At 45.1% G+C, this 22,519-nt stretch overlaps 1 protein-coding gene across 1 annotated transcript in view; it reads right to left on the minus strand.

Moving 5' to 3' along the window:
- Pmfbp1 (polyamine modulated factor 1 binding protein 1) overlaps positions 1–22,519 on the minus strand; it is a 174,035-nt gene that overhangs the window by 33,476 nt on the left and 118,040 nt on the right. The window contains exons 5-7 of the mRNA XM_005345702.3: positions 15,489–17,979; positions 10,490–10,645; positions 1,356–1,604 (exon numbers count right to left, since the gene is read on the minus strand). Of these exons, the coding sequence (XP_005345759.1) occupies positions 1,356–1,604; positions 10,490–10,645; positions 15,489–15,539 (456 nt within the window). The 5' untranslated portion in view covers positions 15,540–17,979. The remainder of the gene's footprint in view (positions 1–1,355; positions 1,605–10,489; positions 10,646–15,488; positions 17,980–22,519) is intronic.

A 22,519-nucleotide genomic window follows, 5' to 3' on the forward strand; every position in this document is an offset into this window, starting at 1 on the left:
CTCTCCTCTCTCTCTCTCTCTCTCTCTCTCTCTCTCTCTCTCTCTCTCTCTCTCTAACTTCTGGCAAGTGTCCTTAAAAGGAAAACGTACTTTCTTCCCATCTTCCCTTTCGCCTGGCTTATTTGGAATAAGAATGTGATTGCCGGAGTTCTGGCAGCCACTTCAGGGGACCCAGGGAATGGACATCTTAAGTGGATGGAAGGATAAAGCTAAAAGTCAGACTTTAGGATCCTGGTGACACATGCAGTTGTCATAACAGCATCAGGCCACCTGCCTCTGACTGTCGCTAACAGCTCTTTCTGGTCCTTGCTGCTAAGTAGCATCCCAGCTAATTCGGGGGTGCTTTATCCAGGTTGGGCTCTGGTGTAGGGCGCAGTGAACAGCCAGTTGGAACACTTAGAGCTTTGTTAAACCACAGTTGAAGCTCGCAGACTTCCCCCAAATGACATTTTGCGGGATAACCTTTCTTTCTTCCTCTCCCATCCATTTTCACAAACTCTTTCCAAGCCATACTATGCCCTTTAAAGAATTTTCTGTGCTCTCTGTACGGCCCTCTTTCAAGCCCCTGGAGTTAGTCTTTAAGGAAAAACACTGTCTAAAATACTCCTTGGAATTTTCATTAAGTCTGAAAGAAGAAACTGTCAGGGGCAGGCACGCCTGTGAGTCTGCCTGCCCCATTACTTCAGAGCCACAGTGCTAAGACTGCCTACGCCCCTACTGCCAAGCCGAGCTGAGTCCTGTGGGTCTTTGGAATGTACTTGGAATTTCACTCGGATGATGGTCGTTGCTTTAAAAAAATATTGCTCTGGAGCACCAATATAAGTGAATGTGGAAAATGCACTTACGCTAAGTCTGTAGCTCTAAAACTCTAGCCTGAAGAACAATATGGCCCTTAGTGACCCACTCCAAACCGGGGCTGGACATCTTACCATTTGTGCGGTGCCAGGGATTTATACAGCTCCCAAAGCCAACTTTCCTAAAAACACTCAACTTAATGGATCTTTTACTTTTTTTTTTCTTTTTTAACTCTGAGAGATCTGGAGTCTTTTGTACTTTAACAACCCTAACAATATGGAGGAGATGGTCTCTCATGCATAGATACACCACATGTGTGTGTGCAGGAGCCCCACCCTCCGCATGCATTAATACCGGCTCTCTCAACCTAGTCCTGCCAGTTCATTTAGTTTCCCTCTGCTAACCTTCAGGTGGGTCATGCACTAAGGAGGGGGGCTCTTAGGTCTGCTCCAGGTGGTGCAAGGCCCTCCCTTTGAAACGTGGTGCTTGCCTGCCGTTGGGGAGGGAGTGCTGGAGGTGCACGGGCACCTGGGACAGGCCAGAGGTCAAGCTCGAGATACCTCATCTTCCTTGAGCTTGCAGTGATGGTGAAGAAGAACCAGGTCGGAGGTCTGCTTCTCCAGGATGGACTGGTACTGCAGCAGCGAGCAATAGGAGGTCTGCAGCTCCTGGGTGCGGAACTCCAGCTCCTGCTGCAGGGCCAGCAGCTTCTTCTTCAGCTGCTGCAGCTGCCTCAGGTGACACTGCTTGTTGGCCCCGAAGTCTACGTGGGTCTCCTTGAAGACTAGCGTCTGGGCTTGCTTCTTGTTCTACAGCACGGGCAGGATGTAGAGAACAGGGTCAGAGGCCACAGAGTGGCCTTTTTGTGTTTGTTCAACCGTTCACACCCAGCTCTCCACCCTCTGATGCTTTCATCCACAGAGAAATGTCTAAACATTTCTTTACATGCCTCAAGCACTGTATCACTTCATATTCCTGTTCTGTGAGAAGGAATCAAAAGAAGAAATGACCCTTCTTGGAAAAAAGTTAAAATGACATTATTTATTTATTTATTTGTATGGTTGGGTGGGTATGCAACCTACCGTGGTCGACAAGCGGAGGTCAGAGGGCAATTTTTGGGAATTGATTTTCTCCTTCCACCAACTCAGGCCATCAAGAATGGTGGCAAGTCCCTTTATCCACTGAGCCATCTCACTGCCCTGTGTCCCCAATCCAGAGCTATTATTATTCATGTAGGCCAGAAGAAAAGTAATCATTCATATAAAGGATCTATAGAGATACGGTTAACACTGTGCTTACTTGTTTCATGCACGTGGAAAGAAGACAAGCTTGGGCTGGGAGGAAGTAAAGTTTTGGTCAATGGTTCCTGAAGTGACTTAAGTATTAAGAGTACCCAGGTAACAGAGCTAAGTTTGTGGGAGGAGACATGAAATTCCCTCCTATAGAGTGAGCCTTAAGTTTCAATAGACAGCTGTGGGCTACCCACAAGACGGAAGTGGCGCTCTTGCTCCACTGAAGGTATCTCACTGGGCTGATGATTGCTGTAGTCTGTCGATTTTCCAGCTTTGTAGGACCACAGACTGCTTTTTTTCCCGGGCACCTCACACAGCACCTTCCAACGCCGTGCCAGTCAGCCTTCAGAAGGCTTCCAGGTCAGTTCCAGCTCAGTTCCTCCAAGTCCTGTGTTCAGAGTGTGTGGTGTGCTCAGCACTAGGATCTTAAAGATGTCTTTGCTTATGGAGGACACTGGATGAGGGCTGATGGGCAAGGGAGGACAGAGAGTATTACCTGCAGCCTAGCCTAGAGCAACGGTGTGCTGCCTTCCTAGGCTCAGGTATGTTTCTTTCTGTGTAGCTTGCGCCGTGTGAATTTCTGTGCCATGTGAAGGGGGGCAGTCAGGCCAGTTCAGTTGGTATTTGGGGCCTTACCATGAGCCACTGTGCACGAGTTTCCATTCACCTTCTGCCATGCAGATTGGGCAGCCTCTGTTGACAATTCAGTCCTGGTCCAAGTCTAGCGTCACAGGGCAATGGGCTACGTTTCTTCGGTGTCATTCCAGCCTGGCCTGGTCTCCATCATGATTTCCAGGTCTGTCTGGGACTTTGTAGGGAGGAAGACTGACTCAAAGGAGAGAGAAGAGGTGACAACCCTCACTAACGTCCCCTATCACCACTGTGATGTGCTCAGCAATTGAGTTTTACCTTCAGGTTCAGGGAGACTACTAAGAGCAACGATGGCTATATTGTTTTTCAGTCTCTTGGACTCAAGGCATTACAAATAATGTTTCGATAGTTTCGTTGAAGTTTAATAATTTATAAATGATAAAAATCCTGCCATTGATAAGTATGCAATTTCTTAATTGTGCTCTATTTGTAAAATTATGAGAGCGGGCTGTGGACATGGCTCCGTTAGTAAAGTACTTGCTGTACAAGCATTAAGGCCGGAGGACAAATCCCCAGAAGCCATGTAAAAGCCAAGCATTGTCTTTGAAGGCTGTAGCAATAGCACTGGTTATGTGGGGAGAGAGTAGAGACAGGTGGATAGACAGACTACCCAAGCTTGTTAGCCAGCCAATCGGTGATCTTTGGATTCAGTGAGAGAGCCCGTCTCAAGAGAGAAAGTGGGATAGTGGAAGGCATCTCGTGTGGCCTCTATAAGCACAGATATCTGCACATGTGCATTCTACACACACACACACACACACACACACACACACACACACACACACACACACACACACACACATCTTTCATAGAGTTTACAAAGGACACACGGCACAGTCTACCGAAAGTCAGCTGTAAGAAAGCCAAACCAGGAGCAGAGAAAGTGCACAGGAGGTGACTATGGAAGAATCTGGCAAGGAGAGAGTGGTCTGGAGCAATGTCGTAGTAGTGGAAGTTAGGAGAAATGGTTGGATCCTAGATCTATTTTGAAAATAGAGCCTTCAGAATTCACCACTGAGTTAGATGTTAGGCTGTGGGGGAATCATGGCTGTCCAGACAAGAGTGACTGAAGTCACTGGAGAGATGGAATTTTAATGAAGTTTAGTTGAGATCCTAGGGTAAGAAACCGTAGGTGAGAAGGGTGGTGGTGGCAAGGATGAGATACTGACAGCCCAGCTCAGGACCACAAAGACAAATCCTGATGGTGTCAGCCCAATCGGTGTTCCTTTTTCCCAGCCCCCTTTGAAACTGACCTCGCTTCCCATGCCTTGGAATTCAGAAGATGGACAAGAAATGAACCATGGTTGTCACCAAGCAAAAGAAATATTCAGCAAAGACAAGTTTAATAGTTGGATCCAGTAACTTATGAATGCTGCCCCTAGGAAGGGGACGAAATCTGTATTTACAGAATGTAGTTGTGATTGTCTGTGTTTATATGGAATCCTGTTAGGTGCGTTTAGTCTCCCCAAGCTAATGTTGCTGTTCTCACAACTCGCTTGCTAATGAGGTTTGGAGAAGAGGGAGTTGGGCATGCGTGTGGATGTGCGTGACACACACACTCTTTCTTCTCTTTCTCTCTGTCTGTCTTTCCATCTACATATACCCCACGCAGGCACACAAATGTCTCTACAGGGAAGGATCCAAGAGCTCAAATCCTTTTTTCTATACAGATAGAGGGGCTATTGGGAGCTACAGTGGAAAGAAAAAAAACTTCTTCCAGCTAAATAATGTGGGCAGAGCTAAAGTGTGGCATGAACATTTTGAGTTAGAGCTGATTCTGAGGGACTCGCTTCAATGAGAGAATACCCCAAGTCCCTGATCATTTGAGCTCAAGTCATTTTTTCTCTTGACTTTTTTTTTTTCAGGCAAGTTGATTGCTGAAGGTTAAGACCTCGGATCTAGTAGAACAGGATTTAGATCTGCCCCTCTGCTGCTGGATGCGGAGGCTTCGCTGGAAACTCTACCGCCGTCTCCTTGGGTGTATTCCTTCCTTGCCTCTTCCTCATGTGTCCACTCTTCTCTCCATTGTCCAAAAGGACGAGAAAAGCCCTCGTCGTTTGAAAGCAGCAAATTGTCTTTTCCTCCTAGCACCTGGGGATGCCAGAGAGTTCAGACTTGTTCACTGGCTTTGAGGCTTCCTGTGGGTATAAGGTGTCGTTTCCTGAGCGCTGCGCACGAATCCCTCCATCCTGGCAGCCATACTAATGAACTGCGAGTCATTTCTCTTCCTCACAGCTCATGCGGAATCCTGGATTTGACGTTAGTTGGAGGGAACACGATAGAACAGCCAGATGGTGGGGTGTTTTGAACTCTTGCCGTCTGTAACAAATACAGCACCTGGACTAATGCCACCGGTTAGGAAGACCCAAGAACCAAGCCCACAGAGAAGCTGGAATTATATGGGATGGGAATTTTAGACATTTGCATATTAGAGGTGCCTATGGGTTTGGAGACACCAAATTTTATAGATGAGGAGAAATGTCTAAAATTAGTTCAGACCTATTAAATTTCTGCTTATTTGTCCTTATATATTTAAAAGTTTGTTTTCTTAACTCTTGATAAATATGAAGCAATAATAATAGGTTAAATTGAATAATGGGTTAAAAGAAATGATAGGTTAAATTCACAGTTTACTTATACGCCTGACAAAGGACAGATTCGGACAGTCACCATGACACTTTCTATCGTGTGTGTGTGTGTGTGTGTGTGTTTGTGTGTGTGTCTGTGTGTGTGAATACATGTGAGACCAGAGGTTGAAATCAGGTGTCTTTCTTCAATTACTTTTCACCTTAATATTTTGAGACAGGGTCTCTTACTGAATCCGGAGCTTGCCAGTTCGACTAGGCCAGCTCTGAGCTGCTCCAGGAATTTGCCATTTCCTCCTAAGCTCCAGCCCTAGATTGACAGATGTGCGCCACCACAGCCAGCGCTAATACAGCTGCTGGGGAGCTTCATCCAGATCCTCACGCTTGCACTGAAATCTCCTTACCCATGGAGCCATCTCCCCAGTCCCTGTCTTCTTTTCAAAAGTCTTTTTTTCCTAACAAATATATAGACATTATATTCTTCCTTGAGTTTTAATTTGGAATCTGGAAAGAAAAGAAAAGAAAAAACCCAAGCAAGCTGGAAGTGCCTTTAAAGAAGTAATACCAGCTCCCTAGGTAACTGTCCAGGGTTGGATGTGACTCTGGAAACCATCTGGTTTACCCGATTTCTCTGCTAGATTTCTGCCCTGGTCTTAGCCACATGAAAAGCTGGAGATGTCTGGTTGCCCATAGGAAGCTGTTCCCATATTTCACCAACCTTTCAGCTCCACTGGAAGTGAAAGTCAAAGAGACGGTAACTATTGCTCCTTCCTTGCCTACGAGGCCACTTGATCACGGAAGGAAAGTAATTGGCCTGGCATGATTCTTTTTTTTCGAAAAGTCACATTGGTTCCCACCCAATACTTTGTGCCTTTGAAGCCGATGCTAATTGATTGATGTTAAGTTCTATATTTTCCCTGGTCTGAAGCGAGGCTGACAGGTCTATAATTACCAGGATTGCCCTCTCTCCCTTTTTAAGAGGATGAGCACTTCATTTACCCTTTGTCAGTCTACAGGGACTGCTTGATCCTCTTGTGTTCTCAAAAATAATCACTGGCAGCTATGTAATAACACCTGCCAATTCCTTAAGCACTCCTAGAAGAATGTCATCAGGCCCTGCTGATTTGCCTAAAGCTGGCTTTTCAAAATACTTTAACCATTTCCTCCTTCTTCAGGCTTGCGCGTTCTGCCCTCACGGGTTGGCACTGTTCTGATAACTGTGCCCCTGATAGTTTTCTTTATTCATTTAAGAACTTAGGATTCCGCTGTCTTTCCCCCAGTCATTGCCATGAGCTTCCTTTCCCGTCTTGGAGGTGTGGCGTGAGATACTTCCTTGGATCCCCATGTTAACCTTCTTTATCACTAGAGAGGCTTGCACGTCACTGCCTATGTAATCTATAAATTATGGGCACTTTTGTTGAGCACAGAGCTGCATATTCAGTGACAGGCATTTTATTAAAATGAATGTTTGTGGTTTAGACAGTTTTCTCACCGGACCTCTGCTTACATAGGGGCCCATTTTTTAAAAAGCTATTTTGGAATGATTCTCTCTCTATTCCTAGACAAATGCCAAAAATAGGACAAATTTCTGATGCATCCTCCTTTATACTGTCCCAATGTTACCTTCTTATGCAACCCGACTAAGAAATTAACTCTGGATAGATGATTAGGAATGGAACTAGATACAGTTTTGGAATTTTGTATATTTTCCATTAATTTTTATTTTCTGTTCTCTCATCCAATTCAGAACCTCCCATTGCATTTAGCAAATTCATTAAAATTGCTTTCATCACCAGCGGTTGAAATGATAGTGTGATAATGCTCACCAGGCTTCTACCAATCTTAAGATAGTCAACTAATTACCTTCACTTGAAAGAATAATATTTTCTTTATATCTATTTATACTAAAAATGGTGCCTTCCATCCGTCTCCAAGATTAGTTCAATGATATGAGTTCTGGTCCCTGGGTATGCTCCCCAAACCCCCACCAGTGAGTAAAACCTGGGCAAATTGCTAAAAATGCTCTCCTTTTTCTGATATTTATTTGGTTTCAGCTTGTGTGTGTGTGTTTCAGAGTATGCCTGCATTTGTGTGGAGGCTAGAAGCTGATGTCAGACATCTTCCTCAGTCGCTGTCCATCTTATTTTTGGAGAAACAGTCTTTCACTAATGTGTAGCTTTCCTACTTAATTTGACTGGCTGGCTAGCAAGGCCTGGGGGCCGTTCTGCCTCCACCTCTCCCGTGCTGAGGCTACAGGCATACACCGCTTCAATGTTTTATTTGAGTACTTTTTATGAGTTTGTAGGATTTGAACCCAAGTCCTCATGCTTGTGTATCAGGCACTTTTACCTACAGACCCATTTCTCAAGCTTCTGACTCATTTTAGAGCTGTGTCTTCCATATAACTCAGGCTAGCCTAGATTTTGCTGCATGGGCCAGGATGGATTTAGGCTGGTAATCCCCCTGCCTCATGTTTCCTAGTTCTGGGATTTCAGGTGTGTACCACAGCATGCAGTCTTGGATCATCATGTTATTTTAATATCTTAGTTGTTCTTTTTCTTCTTTCACCCTGAGTCACTCTGACTAGAGTGAGGGGGGGACACGGTATAAACTGAAGGACCTAATTCAGTCTCAGGGGCAGGCACGTGCAGGCTGGTACCCAAAGGTGAAGTGCCCATCAGTTCTCTGTCTTGGGTACCCTACTTTAAAATAATTCCCTATCTTAAAAAAAAAGATTTTATGCCAGCAGGTGGTGGCGCACGCCTTTAATCCCAGCACTCAGGAGGCAGAGGCAGGAGAATCTCTGTGAGTTCGAGGCCAGCCTGGCTTACAAGAGCTAGTTCCAGGACAGTTAGGGCTGTTACACGGACTTTTACTCTGTCTCGACTCTAAAAGATTTTATTTTAAATGATGTGTGTTTGTGTGTCTGAGTGTGGGTTTGTACCGATGAATGCAGTACACATGGAGGTCAGAAGAGGGCGCCAGGCACCTAGAGCTGGAATTACAGGAGGTTGTGCGCTACCCAGTGCTGGGAATCAACTCTGGTTTTCTGCAAAGCAATCTGCTTCTGATGGCTGAGTCCTCTCTCCAGTCCCAGAACCTCATTCTCTTTGCCACAAGCTCTGCTCTGCTCCTGGGGTTTGGAGTCTGTGTTCTTTGGTTTATAGGGCCGTACACTTTCTCTTCCATTACCCATCTCTCCCTCCTTCTCTTTCCTTTGTTACATATAATATCTGATATAATAGTTTACTTTTCTCCCCTAAATATGGTCCTGAATCAGGACCTCCTGCCTATTTGCCCAGCTCCTCATCAGTATTAGTCAAAATTCCAGAAAGCCTGGTGTTTCTCCTTTGTCAACACGGAAAGCAGGTCTTGAAGGGGCTCCGAGGAGATGGGTGTAGGTCTCCGTGTAATTGTGTGTTTGTACGCATAGTGTGCAATTTAGATTTTGCACTAAGTGCTAGGGAAAAAGAGCTCTGTTTTAAAGCTTGTCTCAAGCTGTTAGACCTTCTTCTGGGCAATTAGAATAATAAAATGCGATTTAATGCCTTTCTCCCTCTAAGCTGCCAGACGCATTTATAAGCCCGTGGCTTCCTCTGACTGGGGCGATAAGTAAACTCATGGTAGCTGTGAGTGGAAATATCCTACAATGTTCATATTTAGAAAGAAATAAATTATGATCGTCTTCCTGAGACTGATTTAGGAAAACCAGCTGATTTTTTTTTTTAAACTTTTTTGGTGATTTTCCTGAGTAAGGTCAGTAAGAGGAGGTGGAATTGCTTGGCTGGTAGCGGATGCAGGCAGCTTCAGGGAACAATGTGTGGTTTATTTCGTGAAGTGGAGCATCCTGGGAGCGTGGTAACAGATGCAATGAGGAGAGGCCAGCAATGTGTGGCTACCTACACAGCAGCTGGGGGCCTAACCCAGGGATTCCGCGAGGGTCTGAGCAGCAGTAGCTATGTTTACATGGAACTTAGTTTACAATCAGAAAGAAAGGGGCCATAGTACGGAATTCTCAGAAATCATTCCATCTGCTCCCCAGATTTGTGTCAATGCATTTAGAGACTGGCTTAAACGCTTCAGGTTTCGAGTTTGCTAAGAGAAAGAGAGCCTCAGTTGAAGGGAAATTGCTTAGTTGGTGCACTGTCTAGACCTAGAGGTTAGGGTTAATTCAAAGTCAGTTTTGAGAAAGACTGGAAGGCGTAAGGTCTGTCTTTTCACATTTGAATAGGGTATGGGTTACCACTTGACCTGCCTGGGCTGTGAAGTCAGGCCCCACAACGAGGCACTGAGGGTCAAGTAGCTTGTGTGGGAGGTGGTTGTAGAAAACTCAGCCACGTTAGGGATGGAGACAAGGAAGGGGGAGAAGCAGGTTAAGCTTGCTATGACTGATCCACTGGGCTCAGTCCGATGGAGGAATTCTGGGGGAGAGCAAAGGGCCCCAGCCTTGAGTTAGCTTGGACTGAGGGGAAAGGGATGTGGTAATTTGATCAGTCTTCTCCCTATCTGTCCGTTATTGGTTGAGGACTCTCCGGCACGTGCTGATGGAATGACTGGATTCCAGCCTCCAGAAGAACGGCTCCCAGGCAGCGAGGCACAGTTGTGGCATTATGAAGGGGCTGGAGAGATGGCTCAGTGGTTAAGAGCATTGCCTGCTCTTCCAAAGGTCCTGAGTCCAATTCCCAGCAACCACATGGTGGCTCACAACCATCTGTAATGGGTCTGGTGCCCTCTTCTGGCCTGCAGGAATACACGCAGACAAATACTGTATACTTAATAAATAAATATTTTTTTTAAAAAAGAATACCCGTCAGCTGATACGCAGAGATGCTTCAGAGCGGGCACAGTGGCATTCATTGCCATGGCTAACTCGGAAGTTTGCCCGAGACCCACCCTTATATCACTGTGATCTAGTATTTTCAGGATGAGCTAAATCCAGATAAGGAGAAAGATAATATCCAATATCATGATAATGCTGGAAATAGCTAGGTTGAAAAGCCCCAAAGCTAGGAATTATGTCAGACCACGTGTGGTATGATTAGTTCCCTCCCTGCTTGGTAATTCAGTACTCTGAGTAAGCCACAGGAGAACTCTCTTTAGTTCCCATCAAAAGAAGCTAGGGTAGTCAGGAGGGGCGAGGCAGGCAGCTGCTGCCCAGTGCCTTACGTGGCTCTTGTTCATCAGGGCCTCCTCCACACACAGCTGGTTCTCTTGCAAGGTCTTCCCTTGTCTCTTGCAGACGTCATGGAGATTCTTGATGTCGAGCTGCAGGCTCAAGAGCTTGCTGTTCAGGTTGTTCACTTCTCTGTCTCTCTCCCCGGCCTAGGCAGCCAGAAAAAACAAAATCATCAGTTAGGAGCGACTGAGGAAACACTTGCTTCCTTCACTTAGCAGGTTGACGGGGAGCTGAATTTGCTGCGAATCCGCTCGCTGCCGCATCTCTGCTGATATTACTCATCTCAGGTAACATTTACACAGGATCCATTGATGAGGTGTCTGAGTGCCCTGCATTAGTCAGACGATTACTTATTTATATTAATTAATCTTCACCACGCTGCTGTGGGGGCATCAGACAATTCCCTTGTTTTTCAAGAGGAAGTCAGGGCCTAGAATGGTTCCAGATACCCGGAGAACTGTCTATAAATATTAATGGTCTGCCACTGATGAAATAAACATATCGAGATGTCAAATGAACTTGTCAAGACCACAGTGAATCAGCGATGGAGCTGATGAGGGATTCTGAAGCCTCTCAACTTTCTCTTTATTCATTAACCACCGCCCCCCCCACCCCCCACCCCCGCCTATTAACCCAGTGCTTTTCTTTACAAGGCTTACCATTGGGAGCAAAAGAGAAAGGCCTGGCCTGATCAGTAAGATCCCCTGACTTTGATTAGGAGTTAGAAGGGTTAGCTAATTGTTGCTAGATCAGAATGGAGAGTAGTGACTTGGATCAAAACAAAGTGTGCAGAGAGAAGCGACTGGGTGGGGAGGGGGGTTGGGTACAAAGCGATGGCAAGCGGGTGGGCTCTCTACCCCCTCATGATGCCGGTTTCCAGCGTGGGTGGTGGTAATGTGAGAAGAATTTAGCAGGGAGCATTCGGCACCCCTGAAAGCTTCCTTCCTATGCCTGCATTGCTTTAGAGGAAAGAAGGAAGAAGAAGAAAGAAAGGTTCCCAGCTCCCATGTGAACCAGCAAACTGGTTAAGGGGGTGGGGCTGGGAAGCCAAAGAGAGAAGGGGAAGAAACTCTTAAAGGGGACATTTACACAGAAGGCCTTTGGCTGATGTTAGCCCGATCCTATAGGACAATGCAGGGCATGATTACATCTCAGAGTTGATCTTGATTGGTGGGAATGAGAGTTGAGTTCTCAAACTCTACACCAGTGATACAGTGGCCAAGGACTGAACCATGGGATGTGAGCAACCAAGCACTCCCAACCCTCTGGTGACCCCAGTGGCCTTAAAGCAACTGTTTCCAGAGGAATTCAGGGGAGGGGACACCGCAATGGGACATGGCTCTGAGCAGCCTTTCCAAAGCCTCACATCTGGTTAGGAGGAGGGTCAGCGGATCACCCATGGAGCCACCCATGTGCCACCCTACCACACTGACGCAGCGGCTTCTGGAATACATGAACTACACAGCACACACTCCCGTGGGAACTAGAGGCCTGAGATGGACACAGTAAATCAGGCGTTAGCGGACTGGTCCATTCGGAAGACCTTTGAGCAAGGCCAAGGTGGGCCAGAGGACAGTGTGGGAGCTGGAACCACAGTGTCAGGGTACCCGGAATCCAGAGTGTTCCCAGAAGCCTTCCAGCTCAGCTGACTCACTTCTCCATTTCCATTTAGTACCTGCAGCCCCCCCCATCACTTTATAGTTTAATTAGGTTAACGGCTCGGCTTTGTCATTAAAAGGATTTCATTATCTCAAAACCTCTCCCTCCCCCTTTCTAGCTCCTGTCCCTCACTCCTCACTTTCAGAAAAATCACACTGGACGCCAACTGCCCCAGGCCTGTGATTACCATTAAGACAATTACCAGGGACTCTCTTAAGAGAATGTGTGCAGAAGGTGGTTTTAAAAATTGGCATGCAGACACTTTTTTTTTTTTAAACTTGAAAACAAGACGCACGGTCCCAGTGAGAGACCAGCTGCTTTACCCTGGCACCGTAGAGGCCTTTCTCATGGTCGTGCTGCAAGGGATGGTATGGAAACTCACAGGGGATGCTCAGGGTCCCTTGGCTCTGGCTACAAAATCACTTCTATCATCTGTGAATTAGGCGCCAATGCCACACTTGCCCTACAGGAGGGTCTGAGAACGCTCTGCACCTTCATCTTGATGCTGATTTTGATCTTAAGGTGAGGACCATGTCCTAGGGTTGCTTGGAATGGAGCCACATCCACCGAGGGCTCCATACTACAAAGCTGATGAGACCCAACTTGAGCTTCCCCAAGTTAACAGTTTAATGCACTTTCTCATGCTAGTGAAATCATCCACTCTCTAGAGGTTGGACTACCCTCTGAGTAGAAAGCCTAATGTTACCCCCTTCCTATCTACTCCCAGGAATTCAGAGCAGGCCTTCAGCGTTATGTTATTTGGATATTTAGGATCAGCTTGGGGTATCTAAGGAAATGTCTTCATTCATAAAACAAGAGGCTTGGGAGAAATCGCCTTCCTTTGCAGTTCCTTAAACCAGCTGAATAGCAAATGTGTTTTGCTAGATGTCAGATGAAATTTGCTAAAATAAAAATGTAACGGTTCATTCATTCCTAAACAGCAAATCACAGAGGTCTTGAGGTATCAGAGCAGGAGCAAAGGCTCGTGAAGAACAATGAGATGCTCCCCAGCAACCATTTTAAATGCAGTTAGTTGTACGAAGTGGCTGTGCTCAGAAACTCTAGAAAGGCGAGTGTTCCTGGGGTCCTAGTAGATCTAATTTATAATATCTTCTACCAAACACTAGCTGTGAACTATTTATAATCCCAGGTCCTTTCTGTAGAATGAATTTCCAGGCAGATGCCTTTAGAGTATCAATATGCATTAGGTATGGATTTATTCCGACATTTCGTCAATCACAGCTCTGTCAGCAGTACTGGGGTAGGAGACAGACCAAGAGCTGTAGTGCTGATTCTTGGGTATCATCTGATCTCATCATGGATCTGAAGTTGTTAGTGATGTCTGAAATAACAAACCTCTGTTGCTAGGAGAGGTTTCATCTCCATAAACCGGGGACTCAGATACCCAGTTTTACTTATGTAAGATTCCAACCTGGCTACTCTGCCCGGAAGCACATGACGTTGGCCAAGCTACCAACCCACAGGTAAAATAGTAAATGCCAATACTGCAGTTGCTTCCATGACTCTGGAAAATAAGCTATTCAATGAGAGTGAGTTCTGCATGGGTTAAGCAAGCCATTGGTTAATTAGCAGAGCTCCTCAAACACGTGTCTTAAGAGGGGGATTGCATGTGGCTCTGAGTTTTAAAGGACTGACAAACAGATTCATGTCTATTCTCAGGTTGAGCTGTGTCAGACTTAAGCTTATGACTCAGCAGCACTTGAGAGAAAAGAGTATCTAAGATTCAAAATGGTGGCATTCTGGCGGTTTGGGGACTTGAACAAGGTGGCTTTGAAAAACTGGGGTTGTAATTTCTAGGCTAGCTTTGGCGTCAAATGGTGACTTGGGTAATCGTCTGTGACAAATTCTCTAAGGATGAAGACAAATCTTCTACAAATAGTGGAAAGCCACATTTAACCCTCGCAATCCTACAACCCCTGCACAGATACCAATCTATGGTGAGCGTTGTGCTTTAGGAAGCCGAAAGCTGGGGCTGAGATTTCTCAGCAGGTTACGACGCTGGCCCCCCAAACCTCGGGAACTGAATGGGAGATCAGAGACCCACGAGGTGGAAGTTGTTTTCTGACCTCCACCTTGCCCCTATAAATAGAAAAATGTAATGATACTTTATGAAATCAAAGCCATAAAAACTAATGTTGCCTCAGGAATTTTTACATTTTACTTGTGATAATTGAGTTTACACTTATTAACAGTAATTCCAAACACTAATATGGATATTGCTGACCAGAATCTCAAGTTTAATTTTATATAAACATTGCAGTTTTTGTATTACTTTGGATGGGAATTAATGGAAAGTCATTCAAATTTTAGAAATTTTAGAAATAGCTCTGCTCGCATAGCAAATAATATGGACATGTTAAATCCAGTGACGCTGGCACACATGCAAGTAGGTACTTTAGGATACACATGGTATATGGCAGAGATTGGCTACCTGTGAAATGTGAGTTGCTTTTTGTTGGCACGTCAGGAATTCCTTCATACTTTGGGCCATCATGTCCTGAGGGGCTAGTCTGATAGAGGGTAGGCTCCAGGAGAACAGAGATCTCTATTTCATTTGCTTTTCGAACCTCCAGCTCCTAGAACAATGCCTGGCACATTGAAGGTGTTCCAAAGACATACGTTAAATTCAAAAAAAAAAATAGCCTAGAAAGTTCACACCAGACCCTTGTTCCCAGGAGAACTAGCAGCAGGTCCCGAATGGCAGTAGTAACCCAGCAGGAATGCAGCATAAATGTTTGGATTAGGAGCAGCTTACTTCTTGGCAGGAGCCCATGCCAATGTGAGACATCTCTACACTTATCCCCATTGGACCTTTTCCATCCTTTGTGGAACAATGAAGGAATTAATACATAGAATTTGGCCAACTCTTTAACCACACAAAGCAGAAAACTCCATTTCGACATCCTACTAGATAAAAAGAGATGTTGGCAACTATAAAAAAAATGTCTATTAGGTGCTTTTACACCCAGTGCCTGGTAGCTACCTAGCAAGCATCTGAAATCCCGCTCATCATGTATACTTCTAAGGCGAGGCGAAGGAGGCTCAGAGAGAGTGGGCAGCACAGTCCAGGTTACTCTGTTGTTAGATGTGGGCCCAGAGCTGCTGAGGCTTAAATCTGAGCCCTTAAATCTATGGTCTGTGGCTTGCTCTGTCCGTGGTATTTTATGATGGGTATACCTGGAATTTGGCGGCATGGAGCTTGCAAGAGATCCCTTTCCACAAAGGTTCACCTTCACATAGGTAGGAGCTTGCAAGAGATCCCTTTCCACAAAGGTTCACCTTCACATAGGTAGGAGCTGGGAGCCTTACCTCATCCTTCAGTCCCTTGGCAGTTCGCAATTCTCCTTTAAGCTTTAGCATTTTTGTGAGCTTTGTTATAAACCTGAAAAAGTCCAAGTGTTTAAGATGGAAAAAAGTATAAACGAGTCCAGCCCTTTAAGGATTTTCCCAGCTGGATGGATGCCCTCAGCTGGGGAGCTGGAAAAGTCTCCTAAACCGTTAACAACACCGGCTTCTCTACCCATCTGCGTCTCCACATGCGTTCAGACCTCTGTGAGGGAGGCAGAGCTGTAGTCTACGTCTTTCCCTGAAAACCACCATGTGCAGGACGAAAGAGTTTGCTGAATTTGCTCTTCTAGGGAAGAAAAGGGTCTCGCTTCCTTTCTAAACTTCTGTGTATTCTGCAGGTCAGATACAGTTAAGACTTATTTAGCTTTTTTAATGATCCAGGCAGGATCATTATTTGTATGTGACCTATTTCCATAATAACTCTGGGTGGGGGCAAGATGACTCTTATCCCCATCACACAGAGGCAGAAACTGAGGCCCAGAGATGTGAAATGGCTTACCCAAGGACACACAAGCTCTCTTGCTAGTCCATGAAGCTCACCTGTTCATTTTATCACTGTGAATTTAAAATGTCCAGTAACGTGACTTTTTTTTTTAAGGCATCAACTTGCCACGGTGGGGATTATAAAGTTAGAGATCTTGTAAAGGGCTGAGAATGATCTAGATTAAAAAGCTTCCAGCGAAACTAAAGATGGCTGCACAGGTGATGGGACGTAACTACAGGATGATGCGTTTGAGGTCATAATGCATTGACCTTCCTAAAATAATCTAATTCATTACGGGCTTAACTGTAGGGCCGAGGGGATTCCCACCAAGCACTTACCTGCAGAATGGTTCCAAAAATGAGAGGCCACCAAATACTCATTCTTTGTACTAAGCTACATCCCCCATCCCTCATATAAGCCAAGAAGAAAGAATGGTTGTGATGTGTGGAGTTTGGAATGCCTTATGGAGCTGCATTCTGATTTTCTGTGTTCTAGACCCTCTTACATCTTCATGCACAGATTTGCATCATGGGAATGATGGCATCACTCAGCCTTACCTGGTTGAGTAGGGCAAGGTTGGGCGATTTCATACCAGTTCTCCCGCCACCCCCTACCCCAATCCCAGCGGCTTAAAACTGGGAAGGATTACTTTCCACTCAGGCTACACGTCCTTTGTGAACCCTCTGGAGCTCTGCCCCACACTCTCCTTCCTCAGCTCCTTATTGTCTTCCTCTAGTGGAACCTCTATTATCTGGTACCTGGTCTGTTGCCATGGTGGCAGACAGGGAACCTGAGGAAGTACATTCTAGTTCATAAAGAAGAAGTGAAACACTTCACTTCCGCTCACATTTCATTGGTCCAACACAAACCTCATGATCACTCCTTACTTCCTTTGTTCTCTAAAGGGAATAATAATGGACAGCATAAGTAATTTCCACACAAGGCAAGTCAAAAAGATTAAAAGTAACTCGGCATCAAAGAGTAGTCAACAGGGCTCTGAGCTACCAAAGCTTTGAAACCTAGTTCAAAATCATGTGGATTCTGTCCCAGGGGGAGGCTCATCTCATTGAGCTCCCATCTCTGCCTCTGGAGGTGAAGGGGCTGTAGTAAGCGACCTTCTTGCTCTGTCATAGCTCTCAACTTCCCTTTGCTGTTCTACCTCGACAAACATCTTTATTTGGTAAGGGCGATAAGCTCAGTCTGAGCATCACACACTAAAAATATGTCCTTGAGAATGACATTTCTCTTCAGGAACGTCTGCTGGGTCATCAGCTGATGATTCTCAAATCGAATCTTATTTAAAAGGTGACAAAAAAAACCCCACAAAAATAATTTTCTAGACTGTGATGGTTTCAAAGAATATTTCAAAGGAAAATTAGAAGGTGTCTGTCCATTATTCCCATGAAATATACTGGACTGTAGCAAGGGAGGTAACTCAGAGGGAGGATAACTGACTGGTTCTGGACTGTAGCAAGTAAAAAGCAAGAGAAAACAATAACAGGGTTTTGTTCCTCAAGGAAGAAAAGGACTCCTGTGAGTCATTAGCAATAACAGTGGGGGACAACTTGGAAGTGCTCACAGTTGAAAAAAGAAGGGTTTCATGATACATCTCCAAGGTACTGGACAGTAATGTTTGCCAGATGGGTAAAAGAGAAGGCATAGAGGGAGGTTCCCTGCTTCATAACTGACAATCTGGAACCATCCATCCCAGTCTCTTAGGAGGGTGCAAGCATTTCATGTAGAAGCAACCTCACCCCAGAGGGGGTAAGATAGTAGATCCTGATTGCTAACTGCTCTTTTGGGTCTAAGACTTGGTTAATGTCGCCTCTTTTCAAGTCCCAGTTTCCACATCTTTGTTTCTTGCATCTCTGTTGAGTTCATCACTTCTTCAGGCCTCGTCTGGGAACTTTTTTCTTGTTTTCAAAGTATTGCCGTCTGTTTTTCAAATAGTATTTTTCTCCGTGACAGCTGTGCCCAGGAAAAAAAAATGAAGATTAATAGTCTAAATAAAAACTTAGAGCCCCATGGGGATGGACTGGTGGGCAAAGCAGTTGCCATGCAAGCCCGATGACTGGAGTTTGATCCCTGGGATCTGTGTTCAGAAAGAAAACAGCCGCACATATCAGCAGGCATCTGCAATCCCAGCACTCTATGGTTATGTGAGAGGCAGAGGCAGGAGGATTGCCTGGAAGTTTCTGGGCCGGCTAGCCTGGAGTATGTTACGTGGTAGAAAGAATAGAAACCCCATTTCTACAAGTGGAAGGTGAGATCAGAACTCCCAAAAGTTGCCCTCTGACCTCCACATGCATGCCATGGCATGCATGTATATACACATATGTATACAAGCAAGATCATGCACACACACACACACACACACACACACACACACACACACGCACACACACACACACAAGTCAGTCTCTTTATTATGATCCCGTTCTACTACATAACAGAAACATAGCTTCAGTTGTTTCTAAGAAAGTGTCATTATTATCAGGTCAAAAACAAAGCCGGGCAGTGGTGGCGCACGCCTTTAATCCCAGCTCTTGGGAGGCAGAGGCAGGCAGATCTCTAAGTTTGGTGCCAGCCTTGTCTACAAGAGTGAGTTCCAGGACAGGTTCCAAAGTACAGAGAAACCCTGTCTCGAAAAACTAAACAAAGAAAAAAATTAGGTTATTTCAAAAACCCTTTTAAAGTCTCTTTAGAGTGTGCCTAGATTCTCAGATCCTGAAATCATGGGTGACTTCTGGTCCATGGCCATAGGGTAGTATGTGCTGTAATATCTTTGTATTATTAATATCTGTAATAATTAATACACTATACCTTCCTTTCCTACAGGTTTTGAGTTGGTCCTCTCTCTCTTGGGGGTCACCCTCTATGACTTTGATGTATATGCACATAGACGTTTCCCCCTCATCTCCTCCTCTCACAGTTGCCCTACCCAAATCCTGTGTTTTGCTTTGCATGTCTACAGAATCTAGACTCTTAGATCAAAGCGCTGAGCTTTTGTTAGAATCCATTGTTCCCCCCCCCCCACATTTGCCTTAACTTATATCTTTTGCTAGGACCCAATTGCCTGTCTTTGCCCCCATCTACTTATCCGTTGTGTTTCTTAGCTCAGAGGACCATTGTTTAGTTTTGGGGGAGGAAGGAAAAAGGCAACAGTTGAACAAGGTCAGGGAAACACAAGTTTGTATCAGGCAGACATTGAACTCTCTATGTCCTCCAGGCTGGCCATGAACGTCAGTCACCCAGCCTCTTCCTCCTGAGTGCTCGCATTACAGGCTTGCACGACTATGTAGGCTCATTCTTCTTTTTTGACTTGGATAGAATAGACCAAAGACTTACTTTCCCCCAATTAGAATGTATTTCTGGATTTCTGGAGAAAGGGGTGTTATTTAATAGGAAGTGAAAACCAACTTCAGAGAGTAATCAGAATTAGATTTACTTAAACTCAGATCAAAGTATTCACACTGGGTTTTATTTTTTTCTCCAAAGCTCTCTTGATTTTTCAAAATATGTGACCACCATAAATGGACCGAGATACCCCCTTGTGCAATTTTTTTTTTCTGCCCAGTATGGAAGCAGCCATGGTATGTAGAGCCTAGCACGAAGAGAACTCCTTTTTTCCGATCTAAACCCAGTTCTAAAGGAGGAAATTCTTGGTCTTGGAGGGCGTGTCTGCTGGGGAGAGGGCGGAGCCACAGGATTGGATGATGCAGGACTTGGTTCTGCTAGGGTGTGAGGTCCTGCAGTGTAATGTATGGAAGAGGACTCTGATACCAAAGCCCAGTGGCTCCCTCCAGAAAGACACTTTGGGCTGGAGGAAGAAAGCAGGGGTCTGAAGCAAAAGACAAGCACCCCAGACACTGTCAAACTCTTTGTCCTGGGTTAAACCTCCCTGGGGCTGCTTCTTTTGGTACCCTTCACAGGTGTTGCTAACTGCCTGGTCCAACACTCCCTCTTTTATCTTCCTTAGTAATACCGAACCCCAACATTATTAAATGTCTGTGTACTAGAACCTCATCTCCCGCCCGTCCTCTGGATAGGTACCGCTCTGTGTTTAAGTTTTGGCTAACAGAAGGTGAGCCTGACGGGGACGTCCAGGACATCTTGGAGAGGCAGTGCACAGCTCGGATTCTTCTCTCCTTCCCAGTCACCTGTGCTGCTGACTCAGTGCCTGCCTCTCCATCAGCCGTCTAGAACACAAAGAGTTGCTCACGGACACGGAAGGAGCCCAGGTCCCTAATGATGTGAAATGACCACATCAGCCCTGACAGTGAGAAGTTTGTCTTTTTTTAACTTTCTTCTTATTCTTTCTGTGTGTCTTTCACAATGTACATGTTGATCCTGTTTGCTCATCTCCCCAACCCTTCACATCTGCCCTCTGACCCTGAAAACCAGCCCTCCCCACAAATGAAACAAAGTTTAAGCGGAAAAATTAAAAATCCCATCATGGAAGCTGCAGTGTGGCGCAGCGAGTCACATCATAGACTCTTTTGCCCATGTGTCTTTACTTGTGAGTGTTCGTTGCAAAGAGTCATTGGTGTGGTTCGAGGCCTCTGGTTTCTGCTACACTATCAATGCTGGGCCCTCACTGGGACTCTTCTTGGGTATCTTGTTGCTGCCCTGTGTCGTGGAGATCCTGCAGCTTTGGTCTGCAGAACGGGTCCCTTCATTTGCTCCAGCAGATCACAGATGGGGTGGATATTGGGGTGGACTAAGTCACAACCCTGGTTCTGGGCCTGGGTTGGTCATCCTGCCGTTTCTCCCCTGTGCTTGCCACCAGGGCAAGTGAGAGAGCAGTTTTTTTAAAATCTTGTTTAAGTAATCATTACCTCCCTCCCCGTTTCTTGCTATTGGATTTAATGCAGATGGACAAAGTAACCCTTGTTGTGATCCTCTTGGCGAGACCTCCCTAGCAACCCACCCTGTGTCTAGCACCACCCTTAGCTTTAGAATGTAGACTGGACTGGCTTCTAGAGAGATTGCTCAGCAGTTAAGAGCACTGTAGGGGACCTGGGTTCCATTCTCAGAATGTACATGGTAGCTCAAGCTCCAGGGGTTCAATGCCCTCTTCCTGCCTCTGTTCACACTACATGCCCGTGGTAAAAAATATCATATAAGCATGTAGACACTTAAAATAAAACAAATTCTGACGTGCATAGAGGACCGCACATTTTGTATATTCTGGACAAGTCTTTGACATCCATATATGACATTCTCTTAAATGTCCCCTTCCTTTTTTGACTTGAGCCATTTTTCTTTGCTTTCACATTCTGCCCCTCCTCTTCATGCTCGGCATAGGAGACCGTGTGTGGAAGCGGGTCACATGCTCAGGTTCCTGCTGCCGTCATCATTATTCTCAGGCCATACGTCAAAATTTGGGTTTTGGAAGGACGCGATGCCGCCGATCTTTGTTGCCGTGATCCCTGGTCAATAAGGAGGAAAGGCCCGCCTCCTTCCTTTGAGGCTTTCCTTCTGGGAAGCCTGTTTTCTGCCTGTGGAAAAATCACATTCTTTCACAAGCCAACTAGACTGACATTCCTGGCATCTTCCACATAATACACGTGATATTTGTACTTTTCTGGAAGCTTCTAAATGCCACACATTGTTCTAAGTATATAATAACAGTTAATTCACACAGTGGCCTTGCCAGGAGATCACAACACGTTTTCTGAATGTCTTTGAACATGAACACCTGACCTTACTACAGATTCGGACGATTCGCATTATCTGTTTAGCTAGGTAGCGGTTGTCTACTGTAGCGAGAAAATAGGAGCATATATACTTTTTTAAAAAAATATTTATTTATTTATTATGTATACAATATTCTGTCTGCGTGTATGCCTGAAGGCCAGAAGAGGGCACCAGACCTCATTACAGATGTTTGTGAGCCACCATGTGGTTGTTGGGAATTGAACTCAGGACCTTTGGAAGAGCAGGCAATGCTCTTAACCTCTGAGCCATCTCTCCAGCCCTACACTTTTTTTTTTGAGATTATTAGATTTCAGCCTCATTACAAAGATAGTCACTTTGGATCCTTTTATTTTGACAGGTTTTCACTCTTTTGTGACCTAGATACTTTTGAAGATTATTGGCCAGTTAAGTTATAGAATGATCACCAATTTGGATTTTCCTCATATTTTCTCCATGTTAATACTGAGGCTGCATATTCTGGCAAATGTGTCATAAGCCATTTTAGTGAATCATATTAGGTATGCATGAAATTAATATATTTTATCCTGATGACCTTAACCCTGGGTCACTGGTTCTTCTCATTTTTATCTACTGTAAACCAATTATAATGAATGTATATCTGTGGAGATATTTTGAAAGTACACAAAAAAATTCTGTTTGTTCCCGAACTTAACCTACCATTTGTTTTAGCAAGAGAGATCTCTCTTGCAATACGACTAGTGTCTTCTTCTTCTTCTTCTTCTTCTTCTTCTTCTTCTTCTTCTTCTTCTTCTTCTTCTTCTTCTTCTTCTTCTTCTTCTTCTCCTCC

This window comes from Microtus ochrogaster, chromosome 4, assembly GCF_000317375.1.
Source record: "Microtus ochrogaster isolate Prairie Vole_2 chromosome 4, MicOch1.0, whole genome shotgun sequence".
In the NCBI taxonomy this organism is placed as follows: domain Eukaryota; kingdom Metazoa; phylum Chordata; class Mammalia; order Rodentia; family Cricetidae; genus Microtus; species Microtus ochrogaster.